This window comes from Bos indicus x Bos taurus, chromosome 28, assembly GCF_003369695.1.
Source record: "Bos indicus x Bos taurus breed Angus x Brahman F1 hybrid chromosome 28, Bos_hybrid_MaternalHap_v2.0, whole genome shotgun sequence".
NCBI classification, from domain to species: domain Eukaryota; kingdom Metazoa; phylum Chordata; class Mammalia; order Artiodactyla; family Bovidae; genus Bos; species Bos indicus x Bos taurus.
In genome coordinates, this window is record NC_040103.1 from 19,337,656 (window position 1) to 19,355,407 (window position 17,752).

Sequence of the window (17,752 nt, forward strand, 5' to 3'; positions counted from 1 at the left end):
AGTTTCTTTACATGATTTAAATCTAAAAACCAGCTAGAAAATGTTTTTCCAATTAAGTTTTGTATTTAAATTGCAACAACTGGGAATTAAAATCTAGAAACTGAACAATTCGACTTATGACAATCTAAAAGGAAAATTACCACTTAAAAAGAAAATGAACTACTATTATGCTAAACTGATATGCCTGTATATAGTAAATACTAATCTCATTTAATTACATGAATTGACCCAAATCTTAACCTTTAGAGCTGGAGACAAAGATAATTTATACTAATATCTACCCAGTTATTATCTAACAATGAACATCATTTGAATGGCAGGGACTTTTATTTTGCTCACTTGTGCAAGCACAGCCACAAGATGCTGCCTGGCTCACAGTAAGTTCTCTGTGTATACTGATTGGATAAATCAATCATTTACCCTATAATCAAACTTTATCAAATGCATTAAGTTTCTTATATACCTTGATGTTAGCTAGAAAGCTAGACTTAAATATTCAAAAGAATATCTGAATATCAACGAAGCTTAATGAATAGGTAATTTTTTAAAGCGACTTGAAATTTCTTACCTGGTAGGGCTGAAAGGCACTATCTTCAGTTAAAAAATCCAGTTGTTTATCTACAAGGAATTCTACTGCAGTGATTGAACTGGGTACACTTTTTTCAACCAGGGGTTTGAAAGTCTGGTAAGAGGGGGGAAAAAAAAATTCTAATGGTTATTTTCTGGGTTTTATCCTCAAAATGTGAACAGGTATATATAAACACAATGTATTAAAGTCATTATTATAATGATTTTAGGCTACCAATTAATACCAGTTTTCATAATCTAAAGTGATGCTTTTATCTGGAGTATTTTCTATTATTAAAAAGAAATTAAGTAAATTTTAATCAATAATTTGAAAAAAAATCCCAGTCTATTAATAACTCCCAGTTGTTTAAAAGGATATAATCAAATATACATATGTATAAAAATTCCTAACATAAAGAAAGAGAAACTGTTTCCAAAAAAGCAAACTGGGTAGGAGAGGTTATTATCCCAACTCTTTTAAAATATTCTTAAGTATTATTCTTTATAAAACAGAGTAGTTATGATTTACATGTGTAGTTTATTTCCTAGCTCATTCACATCAAGGATTTTAAATGATCAGGATGCATCTGGTCTTTTAACTCCACCCCATGTACTACTTACCCCCGCCCCTGCCCCAAGCACAAATAAAAATCCAGCTGCTTCAGTAACAGCAGCACTGGGGGAAGGGCGCAGGAAAAGAAGAGGGAGGTAAAAAGTATTACACAAAGCTCACAATCACCTTCCAGTAAACTCTCTCCAGATTTCCACTATTAGAAAACTAAACAAAACAAGGGGGCACGCGGTGGTGGTGGTGGAGGGGTGAACTGAGCAAATCCATAGTTATTTGAAGACAACTTTTACATAAATGAATTTACTCGTATTTTGGGTAGGAGGTGGGAGTGAGGGAGGCAAGACAGGAAGAGGAAGGAAGGAAATAAAGGTATAGGTATGCACTTTTTATGACTATCCTAATTATTTTCAAAGTAGAAGCAATGTGAATAAAAGCCAAGGATATTATATTCATGATAGTGTTTTAAAACTTACAAATGAAAACAATATTCTACTGTTTTAAAAACATAGTGACTTTACTATTAAAGAATCTAAGTTTGGAAAATGAAATAAAAAAGCAACTCAGTTCCTAAAGTTCTTGTATCACCAAGGGAAATCTTTCTTGCTACAAGCAACTTGTGCGACCATTTGGATGTAAACCAAAGATTTCTGCAGACAGTAGAAATCTCCAGGAGATACGAAGCCGTTGTAATTCCCTCTTCTCTTATTTATATCTTCAAAAAATTTAACATCTTGCTAATCACAACTAAATACTCTGCTGAAAAACCTTTCAAGATTTTTAATTCAGAATGGCTCTTAAACAGTTAACTTCTCTATTTAAGATATTATCTTTAAAGTTTTCATCAGGAGCCTATGTTTTGAAAAAGCTGAAAACACAAGAGAATAAATAAGCATTTTAAAAATGCCTTATTCCTATACTATTCACTTCATGAACTAATAAATATTTGTTCATAAATGAACATAAAAAAATTATCTTACATTTCCAATTTATTTTCAGTATTTATGATTAGAGAACCTAATCACAGTAATATCCTCCTTCCCATGTTCTAGGGCTAACCTTTTATGTATCAAAAGTATTTTTTTGTGTGAGAAGTTACATTTTCAGAACAGGTATTTCCCTATTATTTAGCTATCTCCTGCTTCTGTGGCCATCTGACACTTTCCATTTACCATAACTAAATTCTTTACGTGAAATATGTAATATTCTCAAATTAAATGTGTTTAATTTTTAGCAAAAAAATTAGAAAACACTGGCAGCTTCTCAAGAGAACTTTAAATCCCTGAACTTTATATCGAAGCTCTTATTTCTTTCTAAACAGTACCAAATCAGGTCAACTTGGGAAGGTTAAAAAAAGGCTCACAAAAGGTACTACCTAAATGCCTAAAGATATTGTACCGATTCAATTAAGGAGGACTGGAAAAAAAAGTAAACTTCTCCACTCCGAATGCCTCTTTCTTACGCAAATAATACAGGTGGTTTGCATTTCCTATGAGACCTAGTCATTTTATAATATGAAAAACATTCCTGTGAAGAGAACCTTTCAGAACTCTGCTTTTTAAGGTAAGTCAGAGATCTAAGGGTAAATTTCAATAGGCCAATTTATCATAATTTAAATTACTGAGAAAAAAAATTTAGTTTCCAGGCCAAAATAAATTCTCATTTTAGGGTATCTAACCGAAAGCCACTGGTAGAATCTAGCTATCAGAAATGTTAAAAGACTGGTTTATAATGGTCTGTTTCTGATACATGAGTATTTATAATAACCATGTTCAAATGTAAGTCAAAAGTACACCATGCTTCTTAAATAGCAAACAGGACAAAGACTTGCAAATTTTAAAACGTGCAATTAATCTTAAACTACAAATATGTTCCCAAGTGCCGATAAATACTTTTATAGTACTTGTTAAAGAAATGTTTCAATATGTATTAAACAAGCAACCCTAAAAATGTGCGACTGTTCCTACTTTACTGAAAAATTATAAAGACAAACAACATATAAAACTAAGAGTTAAAATACATCCTAATTCCCTAAAGTGGCAAATCAACGATGTAACCATTAGTAATTTTTGTATGCAAGTCAAAAACATCCACTTTAAAGACATTAGCTTAAAAATAAAAACAAATATTTAAATAAAAGTGAGTGAATCCTACAGATTTTGGACGAATCTGTAGTGAGTATTTCATGGGTCTAGGTGCACTGGAATGCAAAGAAACTAGAACTCATGCATAGCTAAGTAATTCAAGACTCTAAAGATACACCATTCTATGAGGAACTTCCACAGCCTAAGGGGAAGCTACAAGCTACCATCAGATGAAAGTCACAGTAGAATGTGACCCTAATCACAAAATGACTTCATTCTAACGCTGAAAAAAGTCTTTGAAAATCCAAATTAAAATTGCCAACTAAACAAAACACCTTTTCAATTTCATTAATGGACTGAGAGTTCGTTTAAGGTCTTTCGTCTTTGTTAACTGCACTTTAAAAATAGTATAAAGTCAAATAAATACTTAGTAGAGAGCCTGCATTTCTACTAGGGCCTACCACGCTATAGGAAGAATGCTTAGAACAACTGTATCCTGTTTGGGGCTCCATGCTGCACCACATTCCATTCACATGAGGAAGAGGCGAACAGATGAGCCCTCCTCGAAAAACATTTTTAAAATAAATCAGCTACAGTTCTCAAACATAACTCAGCTGCTCAAACAAACCATGTTAAAGCTCACCATTTAACATTTGACTGGAAATTCACAAGGTTTATGTCTACAGTCCAAGTTTCTAACAATCTCCAGTTAACATTTAACAATTTCTTTTCCAAGTGAAAAAAATTAGGCTCATAAACTACAGAAATCTGATATAAATCTCGAAATACTAAAGCAGAAAACAATCTAAGATACATTTTAGAAGTCAAGGTTTAGTCTTAAAAAAAAAAAAAAAAAAAAAGATCGGAGTGACTCGAAAGAACAAAGTCCAAATTCCCACCCAAGCAGGTCTATTGAAAAACACGATACTGTTAGAAAACAAGTTGGGGGTGGGGACAAGCACACACCAGACAGAAAAAACCCTCACAAAACAAACACCCCTACTTCCCTTAAGACATTATATTCTAAACCCTAATCCAAAACATTTCTGCTATAATACTTTAAACAACTGAGCTTGTTTTTTTTATCGTACCGTGTTATGAAATTACTACCAACACAATAAATTTCTCTCTAAACAAATGAAATCATTAAAAATTCTAAAAAACTAAGACCACGAAAGCTGGATCTGAAAAAGACAGTGACCTTAATTCCTAAAATCGAGAAGCAAAACCAAATGTAAATTAAGACAAAAGAAAAAGGAAGCAGAAAAATACAAACCGTACTTTGTTCTTGAGAATTTTAAAGTATCTTTAAATCTCCGATATCAGCGACAAGGCTTTAAAGGTCAAGAAGTATAGCTGACATTTCCATTTTGTTCTTGAGCAGTATTTTTTTTTTAAATCTAGCCTCAATAATTCTTAAGTCTTCAAAAATCACAGGCAAATGGCTCTCAAACCAAGCATTTCTGAGCTCACTTGCAGCGTCGTCATTGTATAGTAAGAAAAGCCAAGACCACAGAACGAAGCAGAGGCTGTAACCTAACAAGTCTCCGACGAGCAAATGACGATTTTCTGTCTGCTCTGGCTCAGTCCTGGCAGTGATGAGGATTACAACTTGCTCTTTGTCATCAGCACTGTGGTGTTAACGACCAAGAAATCCTGCAGCTGAAGCACTACTGCATCCTCCGATCTGGGTCAGGATAATTTCTCCCGAGGTCGCTTACATAACCAGTAAGATACTCCAAATAGAGAGAACAGCCATCCATCAGCTAGAGAAAGCCTTTTCCCACTGTACTCTGTCTGTGTGGAAACACTGCAGTAGCTTCCAACAGCGCAGACACCCAAATGAGAACGACTACTTGGCTTAGGGCACACTGAGAGAAGGGAAGAGGCGGTGCTCTGTAAACTGTAACTAATCCTCCGTCACAGGTGCTGATGGAGTCACTTCCAGCACGAGTCACATTACTGGTGATTACTCATTTGGCTGCGCCATAGAGACTGGCTCATAATTTTAACAACAGACAAAGACAGACTAGTGGCGAGACTGAGAGCTCAAGTTTACTGTCTCCTTCACAAGGCAAATGCAAATACAAAGTTTCTGCCTTACAGATTTACCAAGGTGAGAAAGTGCAAAAAACAAGTCATATGTAAATATCTCTCAACTGGGCAAAAATAAAATGTAACTTTAAACCTATTAAGAATACTTTCTAGTGTGTTTTCAAGTAAAGAATTTACTTTTACTCATTTTTCATTGGAAATAACACTGATATTTATAAAAACACAGGGAGCAAAAACAGTTTAAAACATTTCTGGGGTAATAATCTAAGTGAAATCAAATGACATAACCAACAACCACACCAACAACCACACACTTTACTCAAAAGAACAACTAACTGGTAATATTTATTTTGGCAGATTAAAAAATATTCCTGAAACATTTTTTATTATTTTTAAGAACAATTTAAATCGTTCATAGTTATAAAAACCTTTAATAGCTACAGATGGCTATTCAGCACCTGACGTGATTAGTCTGAACTGAGATCTGTGCTGTATGTATAATAAACACACTGAATATGAAGAAAGAATGTCAGATATCTCCAAGTACAAGAAAACATTCACCTATTTTTAATGATGTGTGTGAATGGCCTTTTATTTTAAATTTGTCCCAATGTTAGGTATTGCAATTTCAATAAATCTAAAAATTTACACTGATTTTAATACCACACAACCAATTTATCAAATCGTGTTAAGAGAAAAACTTCCAATTCCCAGCCAATGCCCTGTCCCTTTAAATCTATTCCAGATGTATCAGCTTCATTTCATTAAAAAACATTGTTAACTACTAGAAAAAAAGATATTTTAAATTTAGTCTATTATGCATTGTACTAATGAAAATCTCAATCCTTTTTTGTTTTAAAGATGAAAGAGAGCAATAGTGATTATTCTAAAAATATTAGTAAAATTCAGTTTTAGAACAGTGATAGAAATGAAATGTAACTTTAGAACAAAGTACTTTTTAATAATGAGTCAAGTGAATCACATATAGCATACCAGTATTTCATTTCATAATTACTTAAGATGTGATCATAAAACATGCATGGAATTAAAAGAATTCAGTGTAATATAAGTTACCAAAAAAAAAAAAAACAACTGGAGTAATATGGCAGGCTTATTCTGAGCCCAAAACAAACAGCAACTATTTGATTCAGGTTATTACATTATATTATAAACTATCAAATTTTAAAACATGTCATACTACTTTTCTACAGTTTACTGTATTAGAGAATGAGTTAAATATTTCACAAGATGCATTTTACAATCTCATATAAATTCAGATTTGACTATGTTGTTATTAACTTAAAAACATGTTTGTTCCTCAAGTACTATGTCCCCTACAAAATCAAGTAGCCTTAAGAACTATACTTAACAACTGCCACAGTATTTATATATTGCTAGTGATACACAATTTAATAATTTTATAAAATTAAAATAATTAACGTCAGTACTGAAAAACCACTCGTTTTTATTTCATACTGCATCACGGTTACATTAGATACTTTTCCATTACCAGAAATACAACATTTTTGTGTTTAGTTGCTAAGTCCTGTCTGACTCTTTGCAACATAGTTGACTCTTTAATGGAAATAAATAAAGGTTGTAACCCTTAAGTATCTTATTTACATTGGACTTGATAAATATTTTTATAGGGCTTCCTTGGTGGCTCAGAAGGTAAAGAATCCGCCCGCAATGCAAGAGACCAGAGTTCAATCCCTGGGCCAGGAAGATCCCCTGGAGAAGGGAACTGCAACCAACTATAGTATTCCTGCTTCGGAAATCTCACTGGCAGAGGAGTCTAGTAGGCTACAGTCCATAGGGTCGCAAAGAGTTGGACACGGTTGAGCAACTAACCCAAATATTTTTATAAATATATAAATGTATGTTTGGTCTGGTACACTGACAAATTTCTAACAAAAATATTGAAGTAACAATGCTGAGAAAGCATTTGGTAGCAAGCGTAAGTTGCTTAGCTTTTACAACATGTCTACTTAAATTATCTCTTGTTCTTACAACTTGTAAGGGATGGTATTAAACATCACCTTTCAGATGGCAAAAAGCACAAATTTGAGGAGAGCAGCATTTTAATTCTTTAAACTGGTTCTTCTTACGACTTATACCTTCCTTAATGCATTAAGGAAGGAAGTTGAAGAGTTAAATTTTTTTTTTCTTTTTTTTTTCGGTTGGGTAAAAGGTCTTTTCTGGCAGCTAAACCAGGCTAGAGGAAGAGGAAACTACTCCAGTTACTGCCCAGAAATACACATCTCTGACTTCCTTCCTTTTTAGCTGGTTTCTAGGTTACAAGCTGAATAAATCAACAGAGGTGAGAAAGTAAACAGAGGCTAAAAAGGCAGGCAATACTGTATGGCTATCTGAAGAAAATCTGTTCCTTCCAATAATTGTAGAACCTTTATACATATAATTAAGAGTTAAACTAGCATTTTGGTCCCATTTATTTTGAACCATGAAAGAAATCCCTCATCTTTACAGATACGGAAATCTAAACAAACAAGTGGATTTCTCCAAGTATACAGGCTGTACAAAACACCAAAACCTCTAAGTTTCAGTGCTTTAGCATTTTAAGTACTTTTTCAGACACAAGAATAGGAAAATAAGAGAAACAATAGTAATTTAAAAATGATTTGAACTTGATATGGCCTTATCTGAAGCTGATTAGATTGAGGAAAATACTTTTCATTATGTCCTATTAATCTATAAAATATATAATCAAATGTGTAACTCTTGCATCATGGTTATTACCCTAATGATTAACATCTTCACATTAATATATCTATGTAGATATTCCAGGCGCTGCAAAGATGGTGTAGCATGGTACACTTCAACAGACCATGAAGTTCCAGGATTTCCAGATGATACAGACCTAACACTGATTTTTAAACTCTCTTTTCTCCCCTAAGCAAGCAGGACATTCAATCAACCAATATGTGTGGGATGTCTTGAATTAGTGCACCTTTCCCTCCTTTCTTCACTATATCCTGGGTAAACTGCCCCAGTCATAAGAGGAAAGTTATGCAACAACAGAATGTGTTCATTTAACTCTGTAAATATTTATCATAATTTTTATGACATGTAGTTGACTAAGAAAAATCACTGCTGAGAACACTAAAGCACTATGCAAACAGTCTCTGTGTTTCAATAAGCATCATGGCTGAACTCAGTGTCCTTTTCTTTTTCTTCTAGTCCTTCTGAGCACTAATAAAGCATACTTTAACTGGGGTAGTGGTTTTATCAGTTTGTCGTATCTATGGCTTCTCTTTAAGAATCTCACTGCTCAATCATTTTACTTCCCAATATCATGAGGTTTCACTTACAATCATTCCTCTGTAATGGCAAGGAATTGGTTTCAGGGTCTAGGAGTATATCAAAATCTTTCAAGGCTCAAGTTCCTTACATGAAATAGAATAGTATTTGCATATAACCCTCCCATATACTTTAAGTCATCTCTAGATTACTTATAATATCTAATAAAACATAAATACTATGTAAATAGTTGACAGTTTTAGTGGCCCAGTCATGTTCAACTCTTTGTGACCAAATAGACTAGTAAGCCTGCCAGTCTCCTCTGTCCAAGTAATTCTCCAGGCCAAGAATACTGGAGTGGGCTGCCATTCCTTTCTCCAGGGGATCTTCCCAATCCAGGGATCGAACTGGGGTCTCCTATATTGCAGGCAGATTCTTTAGTGTCCTGAACCACCAGGAAAGTCCCCCAAATTGTTGATAAGCACAAGGAAAATTCAAGTTTTGCTTTTGAGAATCTTTTGGTATTTTTTCTTCTGAAATTTTTCATTTATGGTTGATTGACTCCTCATATGCAGAACACACAAGTAGGGAGGTCTGACTGTCCTTTTCCTCCTCTACAACTTCATGGGTGTACGCCATTAAGATAACTAGTTTTTATTGCCATTAATAAATAATTCCAGGACTTCCCTGAGGGTCAAATGGTCAAGAATCCACCTGTCAAATGCAGGTGACATGGACTCAGTCCCTGGTCTGGGAAGATTCCACGTGCCATGGGACAACTAAGCCCATGGACCACAACTACCGAGCACTGCAACCACCGAAGCCCAAGCACCCTAGGCCAAGAGAAGCCACCAGCAATGAGAAGCACGTGGCACATCACCATTAGAGCAGCTGCCACTTGGCACAACTAAAGTAAGCCTGTGTGAAGCAATGAAGATCCAGTGCAGCCAGAAATAAATTTAAAAATTATAGTAATAGATTTTTAGACCTAAATTTTCATCTTACTCTAACCTGTATTTTATAGCTTTACTACTGGAGGACACAGATATACCCTGTAACCACATAAAACCAAAAATAACTAGAATTAAATGCTAAGTTTTCACGCTGCTTTCAAAACCACTAGAAATATTCTCACTACAATTTTAGAAATAGTTACCTCAAAATTCATTAATACAGTGATGTTTGATGATTTACTTTGGTTCCCTTACTCATATTATTATATTCTGAATACCTGATATTTTCCCTTTAAACCTCTGTCAATAATTAAAAAAAAAAAAAACTATTCCATAATTTTAATATGACTAATAAAAAAATCAAGAACATTTTGGAAGCAAACACATCAAATTTACGGAAAATATAATCAGACAAGTTCCAGAAAGAGAGAAAAAAATAAATACAGATCAATGATATGGAACTAGCCATAAAAGATACAACATATTTTTAATGCTTTAATTAATACAACAAGGTGAAACTGGAACACAACACACATAAATAATAATCAATGGATTGTTTAAAAAGTCCCAAAATAGTTTGAAGTAGGTATGGGGATTTAGGGTAAAATAAAGGTGGATTTTCAAATCAGAGGGGGTAAAATGAAAATCAGGAAATTAAATACAAGAAAAACAGCTGTTAAAACAGAAATGGAACTTTAGTGACTAAGGTTCTCATTTTTACAGATGAAGAAATGGACATTCAGGGAGATTGAGTGACTTCTGTCAAAACACTTGTAGAAATCCTGCAACTAGAGACAAGATTTCTTAATTCATATCTGAATGAATGACTTTTACTATGTAATATGGTGTGAAAGAACCATGTTTTCTTCATGCTTGTTGACATGAGGTAGCAGAGAGCAAAGTGTCTTGCTATCTGCTGAATAAAGCTTTAAACTTTGAACGTAAAATGGAGGAAACCAAAGATACTTATTTCAATTATCAAAAAGAACAAGCACCTGTCAAAAAGAACTAGGTAAACAATTCAACATAAAGGAGCTTTTAAAGATAACTTCTGAAAAACAGGTGGCTCAGATGTAAAGCGTGTGTCTACAATGTGGGAGACCCGGGTTCGATCCCTGGGTCGGGAAGATTCCCTGGAGAAGGAAATGGCAATCCACTCCAGTACTACTGCCTGGAAAATCCCATGGACAGAGGAGCCTGGTAGGCTACAGTTCATGGGGTTGCAAAGACTCAGATACGAATGAGCGACTTCACTTTCACCTTCTTTCTGAAAAACAGCATTTCAGACAATGAGAAAACACTGATATTAATAGTTTTTCAGTTTAATTCTTATTTTGTCACTAGAATTTCTGTCAAGAAAAAAATATTTAAATGTAGAAAGTATAAACTAGGGATTAAAAATAAACTAAACCATACAAAACACATATTGGATCCTGTTTCTAGAAAAAATTAGTCTTCCTTATAAATAAGTAATTATTTTCAGTTCAGTCGCTCAGTTGTGTCCGACTCTCTGTGACCCCACTGACTGCAGCGCACCAGTCCTCCCTCTCCATCAGCAACTCCCAGAGCTTGCTAAAACTCATGTCCATCGAGTCAGTGATGCCATCCAACTATCTCATCCTCTGTCGTCACCTTCTCCTTCTGGCTTCAATCTTTCCCAGCATCAGGGTGTTTTCCAATGAAGTCAGTTCTCTGTATCAGGTGGCCAAAGTATTGAAGCTTCAGCTTCAGCAATAGTCCTTCCAATGAACATGCAGGGTTGATTTCCTCTAGGATTCACTGGTTTGATCTCCTTGTAGCCCAAGGGACTCTCAAGAGTCTTCTCTAATAACACAGTTCAAAAGCATCAATTCTTTGGCGCTCAGCTTTGTTTATAGTCCAACTCTCATATCCACACATGACTACTGAAAAAAATCAGCTTAGACTAGATGGACCTTTGTCGGCAAGGTAATGTCTCGGCTTTTTAATATGCTGTTTAGACTGGTCGTAGCTTTTCACTTTCATGCATTGGAGAAGGAAATGGAAACCCACTCCAGTGTTCTTGCCTGGAGAATCCCAGGGATGGGGGAGTCTGGTGGGCTGCCATTTATGGGGTCACACAGAGTCGGACACGACTGAAGTGACTTAGCAGCAGCAGCAGCAGCTTTTCTTCCAAGGAGCAAGCATCTTTTAATTTCATGGCTGCAGTCACTATCTGCAGTGATTTTGGAGCCCAAGAAAATAAAGTCTGTCACTGTTTCCATTGTTTCCCCATCTATTTACCATGAAGTGATGGGACCGGATGCCATGATCTTAGTTTTCTGAATGTTGAGTTTTAAGCCAGCTTTTTCAATGTCCTCTTTCACTTCCTCTTTCACTTTCATCAAGAGGTTCTTTAGTTCCTCCTCACTTTCTGCCCTAAGGGTGATGTCATCTGCACATCTGAGGTTATTGATATTTTCCCCGGCAATCTTGATTCTGGCTTGTGCTTCCTCCAGCCCATCGTTTCTCATGATGTACTCTGCATATAAGTTAAATAAGCAGGGTGACAATATATAGCCTTGATGTACTCCTTTCCCAATTTGGAACCAGTCTGTGGTTCCATGTCCAGTTCTATTGTTGCTTCCTGACCTGCACAGTTTTCTCAGGAGGCAGGTCAGGTGATCTGGTATTCCCATCTCTTTCAGAATTTTCCCCGGTTTGTTGAGATTAGAGAATAATTTGGAAAACAAAAGCATTGAGTGTAGAAAAGGATCTCATAGTTCTAAGCATGAACTCAGTTAAGCATGTGCCCTTTTGGCCTTTTTTTCACCAGTATGTTATATTTGCTACCAAGTTTTAAGGAACATATGCTTTATAAGTTGCTCATTTCTCTTAGTACTCTTTTTCTCTTTCTTTTTTGGTGGCAACACAGCTTTTGGGATGACAGTTCCCCAACCAGGGACTGAACCCAGGCCCCTGCAGTGAAAGCACAGGGAGTCCTAACCACTAGATTGCCAGGCAATTTTCCACTTAGCACTCTTTTCATGCTATTACATTGTCATCATTTAAAATATCTAACTAATAAATACTTAAGCAAATGAACATTAAGTTTTCATTACATCTTTTCTCAGTGTTGGAGATTTAGGTCTTCACTTTTCCACTATTACAAAAATCAGAGGAAAATCATCCTTCTTTTGTTAAACAACCAAAATTCCAAGTTTATATGGGTTCAAATAAATTACATGTTAGAATATTAAATTGACAGATACTAACACAGAGCCATTACTGGCAATCTTTGGAGAAAAAAATAACATCAAGCTACTAGAGATAAGTTATCTATTTATATTATTAATATTTGGAAATAAAGGAGCTATTCAGAAAAAAAATACATGCTAGCAAATGAACTTCAGCAAAACTCCAAGATGGACAATTAGAACCAACGAAGAGAAAAAAAAAAAAACATCAAACCCACACAGTGATTACTAAGAGCCAAAAAGATTCACTGAGAGTAATTTGTCTTTTAGAAAAAACAAAGGTTACTTTTATGAAGAAACTCTACCATAGGTAAATCAATGAAATATGGGCTACATGACGGTTCTTGGTACATTTACATCTAGTTAAACAGTACTGAATAATAGTATTACTTTTAACATATAACATACAATCCCGTCATCTTTCATCTTACACACTATCACTTGAAGGCTACCTTTATTTACAAATTAATATATGACAGAATTATTCCAAAATAAATCTTACAAAAAATGCAATTAAGACCTAGATTTTAAAATCATCAAGAAAAGTGGAATAAGGTTCCTCTCAAATTAAATAGTCAAAAATTTAGCTTCTATTTTTAACTTCAAAGAAAAAAAATCAACTACACAGGTAGAATGTAAGAGAGATCCAGATTCCTAGAAATTCATGTGAAAAGAATCCTGGAGAATTTCAAGACACTAAGCCAACAGAAGTTATGTATTTTTAAAAAAGAAAGGACAGAGTTGGGGGTAAATCAAATTTTGACACAAAGTACCTACACCAAGGGAGGTACCACTAGTCCCTTTAGACTTTACATTGGTCATACTATGGTGGAATCTCTTGTTCAATTTGGGACATTAAAGAGGAACGATTACAAACTAAGATGTTCGACACTTTAAAATCATGGATTATTAGAATCATTTGAAAGAATGAACAAATAATATTTAATTATATACAATTATTTAAAGGGTTGGGTAATTTGAAAAGAAAGAAGCTTATAAGCAAAATTTCCAGGAAGCCAATTCTAGCTCAACACAAAGAATGTACAAATTTTTAATAATTAAACACTACCAAACCAACATAGACTGACTTACGAAGTAGTGAACTTCCAATAACTAGAAACAATCAAGAATCTGGATGAAAACTAACTTGACAAGCTTGTCACTGATGGATTCCATTTCTGGCTTTGGCAAAGGGTTGTTCATGAAATATCAAAGACATTTTCAAATTCTAAGATTCTAATACTGTATTCTTTAAGTAGCTTAATGTTTAACAGCAATTTGAAGATAAACAAAACTAAACCAAACTTTTCATAAACACTGCTACTGCTACTTTTGCATATAAAAAAGCATAAAAAGAGTACTGCTGAATGTTCATGTTCACCTTATTGACCTAAGGTGGCAAAACGAAAAGTAAAAAGTAAGATCTCCCATTTCAGACTAAATTAACCAAGACTTGCTCTGCTTGGTAGAAATAAAACTATGTGGGAGACTTTCCTGACACAGAAATTTCTGTACTCCACAGATCCTTTTATCTCTTATGATGAAAAAGTAAATGTAATTTTGTGAGAATAAAAAATATTACAAAATTAAGTCAACTCAACCATAAATGCAAAACATGTGTTAAAATGTTAATAACCAGAAAATCAAAGAAGAAATTCAAAGTTAAGCTAAAGAAACATTTAAAAATATTTTTTCTGATTTTTCTTAATCAGTTCACTGCTTGTACTCTTGGAAACTTTAATATGATATCTACTTGGTTTTGATAACTTCTGTATGGCAAACATCTGTTACTTGTGCAGCCCAAGTCCTCAATTATTTCTCCATTATATTCTTGTTTGTTAAAAACCTTGATGTTAGTTAGCAACAATCTGGAAGCTGAATTTTTCAAATAACAAGGTGAATTCACAATCTCCATTAAGTATAATACATTAACTATTTTGGTTATTTTAAAAATACATTCTAGGTGATAATTATCACATATGCTAAACAGTATTTAGATTCAAAATATGGTAATATTAAGCTATCAAAATTTCAAGCATATTTAATTTAGTATTGATAACTTATGCTAACATTTTGACAGCCCTGAAATAACAAAATACTAACTACAATGCCAAGTAAAAAGACTACAACAGAACAGAGAACTTAAAGACTTTGGCATTTAAGTATTTTCTTTGAATTACTATCAAATTATGAGTCATTCAAAATGAACTTCCCTTCCCTTCCAATATATTACAGGACAACTGAAAGTTATATAGCAAAAAACCCCACAAAAACAAAACAAAAACCCCCCAGAGAAAAGGAATACCCATTATCTAATTTCGGATTAATATATAATTTTGCTACACCTCCTTTAAACAAACTCCTTCCCCTCTAAAGCTCTGTTTTCTTAATTTAGGTCAGTTCCTATTCCATTGAGAACATCTCTCTCTCTAAGAGGCAACCAAAGTCCCAAGGCTAAGTGGGAAGGGAAAAAGGTAAGACCCATTAGTGGTGCACAGAAGCTTTTTGCTTAAGTTTATCTCTATACAGAGAGGAAATTATCACAATTAGACTCTTCATAGATAATAAAGATTCCTTACAGGATCTTAGTTTCCTTCAAAGTTTCAGCAGCCTGTAAGTAGTCTGTGCAAATAAACTTCTTTGGGACTCCCATGGATTTAGTGGTGTTTTACCACTTTCCAAACTCCCTGAGAAGTTGCTTTCTCCTCAGGGATAGCTTCTCTGCATTGACTACTTACCACTTGCTTTTAGGAGTTTTTTAAAGTGGAACAAGTTTTCCTAATTTCAGGAATCCTTAGGATCATCTTTCCTATTTCCCAGCACATTTACATCAAACTATATTTTATATTTTAACTTTGAGTGTATTCTACCTTGGCCTTGGATAACATGCGCACACTTATCAAGTTATATTATGTAGTTAAAAAAAAGTTAAACCATTTAAATGGTTATGGAACTATGAATTTTTCTACTCTAATGGGAAGAAACACTACATAAGGAAGCAAGTGCTAAAATAACAACAAACTAGTGAATACAATGGAGAAGGAAATGGCAAGCCACTCCAGTAGTCTTGCCTGGAGAATCCCACGGACAGAGGAGCCTGGCAGGCTGCAGTCCATGGGGTGGCACAGGGTCAGACACAACTGAAGCAACTTAGCACAGTGACTAGGGGAAAAAAAAAAAAAGCAGACCCACATATAAAGAGAAAAAGTTAATGGTTACTGGTTGGGAAATGAAAGGGGGGAGGGGATTAAGTAGCTGATTTTATACTATAAAATATAAAGCAATATATATGTCAATCCTAAAGGAAATCAGTCCTGAATATTCACTGGAAGGACTGATGCTAAAGCTGAAACTCCCAGTACTTTGGCCATCTGATTCAAAGAACTGACTCATTGGAAAAGACCCTGATGCTGGGAAAAACTGAAGGCAGGCGGAGAAGGGGATGACAGAGGATGAGATGGTTGGATGGCGTCACTGACCCGGTAGATGTGAGTTTGAATAAGCTCTGGGAGTTGTTGATGGACAAGGGAAGCCTGGTGTGCCTCAGTCCATGAAGTCACAAAGACCACTGAGCAACTGAACTGAACTGACTGATATAAAGCAAATCTCTTAAAAGAGATGGGAATACCAGACCATCCTTATCTGTCTCCTAAGAAACCTGTATGGGGGTCAAGAAGCAACAGTTAAAACCCTGTATGGAAGAACTGATTGGTTCAAGATAGAGAAAGGAGTATGATAGGGCTATCTGCTGTCACCCTGTTTGTTTAACCTACATGCTGAGCACATCATGAGAAATGCCAGGGCTGGATGAGTTACAAGCCAGAATCAACATAGAGGGGAGAAACAACAACCACCTCAGATATGCATATGATACCACTCTAATGACAGAAAGCGAAGAAGAACTAAAGAGTTTCTTGATGAGGATGAAGGAGGAGAGTGAAGAGCTGGCTTAAAGACTAAATATTAAGGCTCCAAAATCACTGCATATGGTGACTGCAGCCATGAAATCAGAAGACAATTGCTTCTCGACAGGAAAGCGATGACAAACCTAGACAGCTGCTGAAAAGCAGAGACATTACTCTACAGACAAAGGTCCCTGTAGTAAAGGCTGTGGTCTTCCAAGTGGTCATGTACGGTTGTAAGAGCTGGACCGTAAAGAAGGCAGAAGGCCAAAGAACTGATTCCTTCGAACTGTGGTGCTGGAGAAGACTCCTGAAAGTCCCTTGGAAAGCAAGGATATCAAACCAGTCAATCTTAAGGGAGATCAACTCTGAGTATTCACTGGAAGGACTGATGCTGAAGCTGAAGTTCCAAAAAGGTCATCTGATGCAAGCAGACAACTCATTGGAAAACTTGGATGCTGGGAAAGATCGAGGGCAGAAGGAGAAGAGGGTGTCAGAGATTGAGATGGCTGGACAGCACCACCTATGCAATGAAGATGAACTTGGGCAAACTCCGGGACATGGGAAAGGACAGGGCAGTCTGGTGTGCTGCAGTCTGTGGGGTCACAAAGAATCGGACACGACTGGGTGACTGAACAACAACTAAAGACACCTACATACTTTCCACTGCCACTTGCTTTGTCAGAAAGGAAGGAGCTTTCTTTACCACTCTCTTATATTAGTGAGCTAGACTGAGCTTCAGTATGCTTCGTTAAGCTTATTACTATATTAACTGGTGAAGAATCCTGAAGAATATGCTTTACTTCCAGAGCTAAATGCTGAAGGCACAGAGTGGTGTTAGCCAAGTCCTGAAACAGTGGTTCTCAAAGGACCACCCTCCACCATCTAGATACATGGACAGTACCAAGCATCTAGTTTAAAATGAAGATTCTCAGGCTCCACCACTACCAGGATCAGAATTCCTGGCTGGACAGCCTAGCAACCTGTTTTTAACAAATGCTTGGGTAACTCTGGAGCACCTTAAAGTCTGAGGACCACTGGATCAAGGAAGAGCTCTTAATGTAACCTCTTTGGGGTCAGTGTACTCTCTGAGTCTGATGAAAGCTATAGGTCCAAAGAAACACGACAACACAGAATTTTGCATCATAAT

General features: G+C 35.4%; 1 protein-coding gene across 2 annotated transcripts in view; it reads right to left on the bottom strand.

Annotated features, from left to right (window-relative positions):
• JMJD1C (jumonji domain containing 1C) overlaps positions 1-17,752 on the bottom strand; it is a 316,152-nt gene that overhangs the window by 83,367 nt on the left and 215,033 nt on the right. For both annotated transcript variants that reach the window (XM_027530802.1, XM_027530801.1), the window contains exon 3: positions 569-682. Coding sequence is in view for 1 of the 2 variants with exons in the window: in XM_027530801.1 (XP_027386602.1) it covers positions 569-682 (114 nt within the window). In the remaining variant the exon portion in view is untranslated. The remainder of the gene's footprint in view (positions 1-568; positions 683-17,752) is intronic.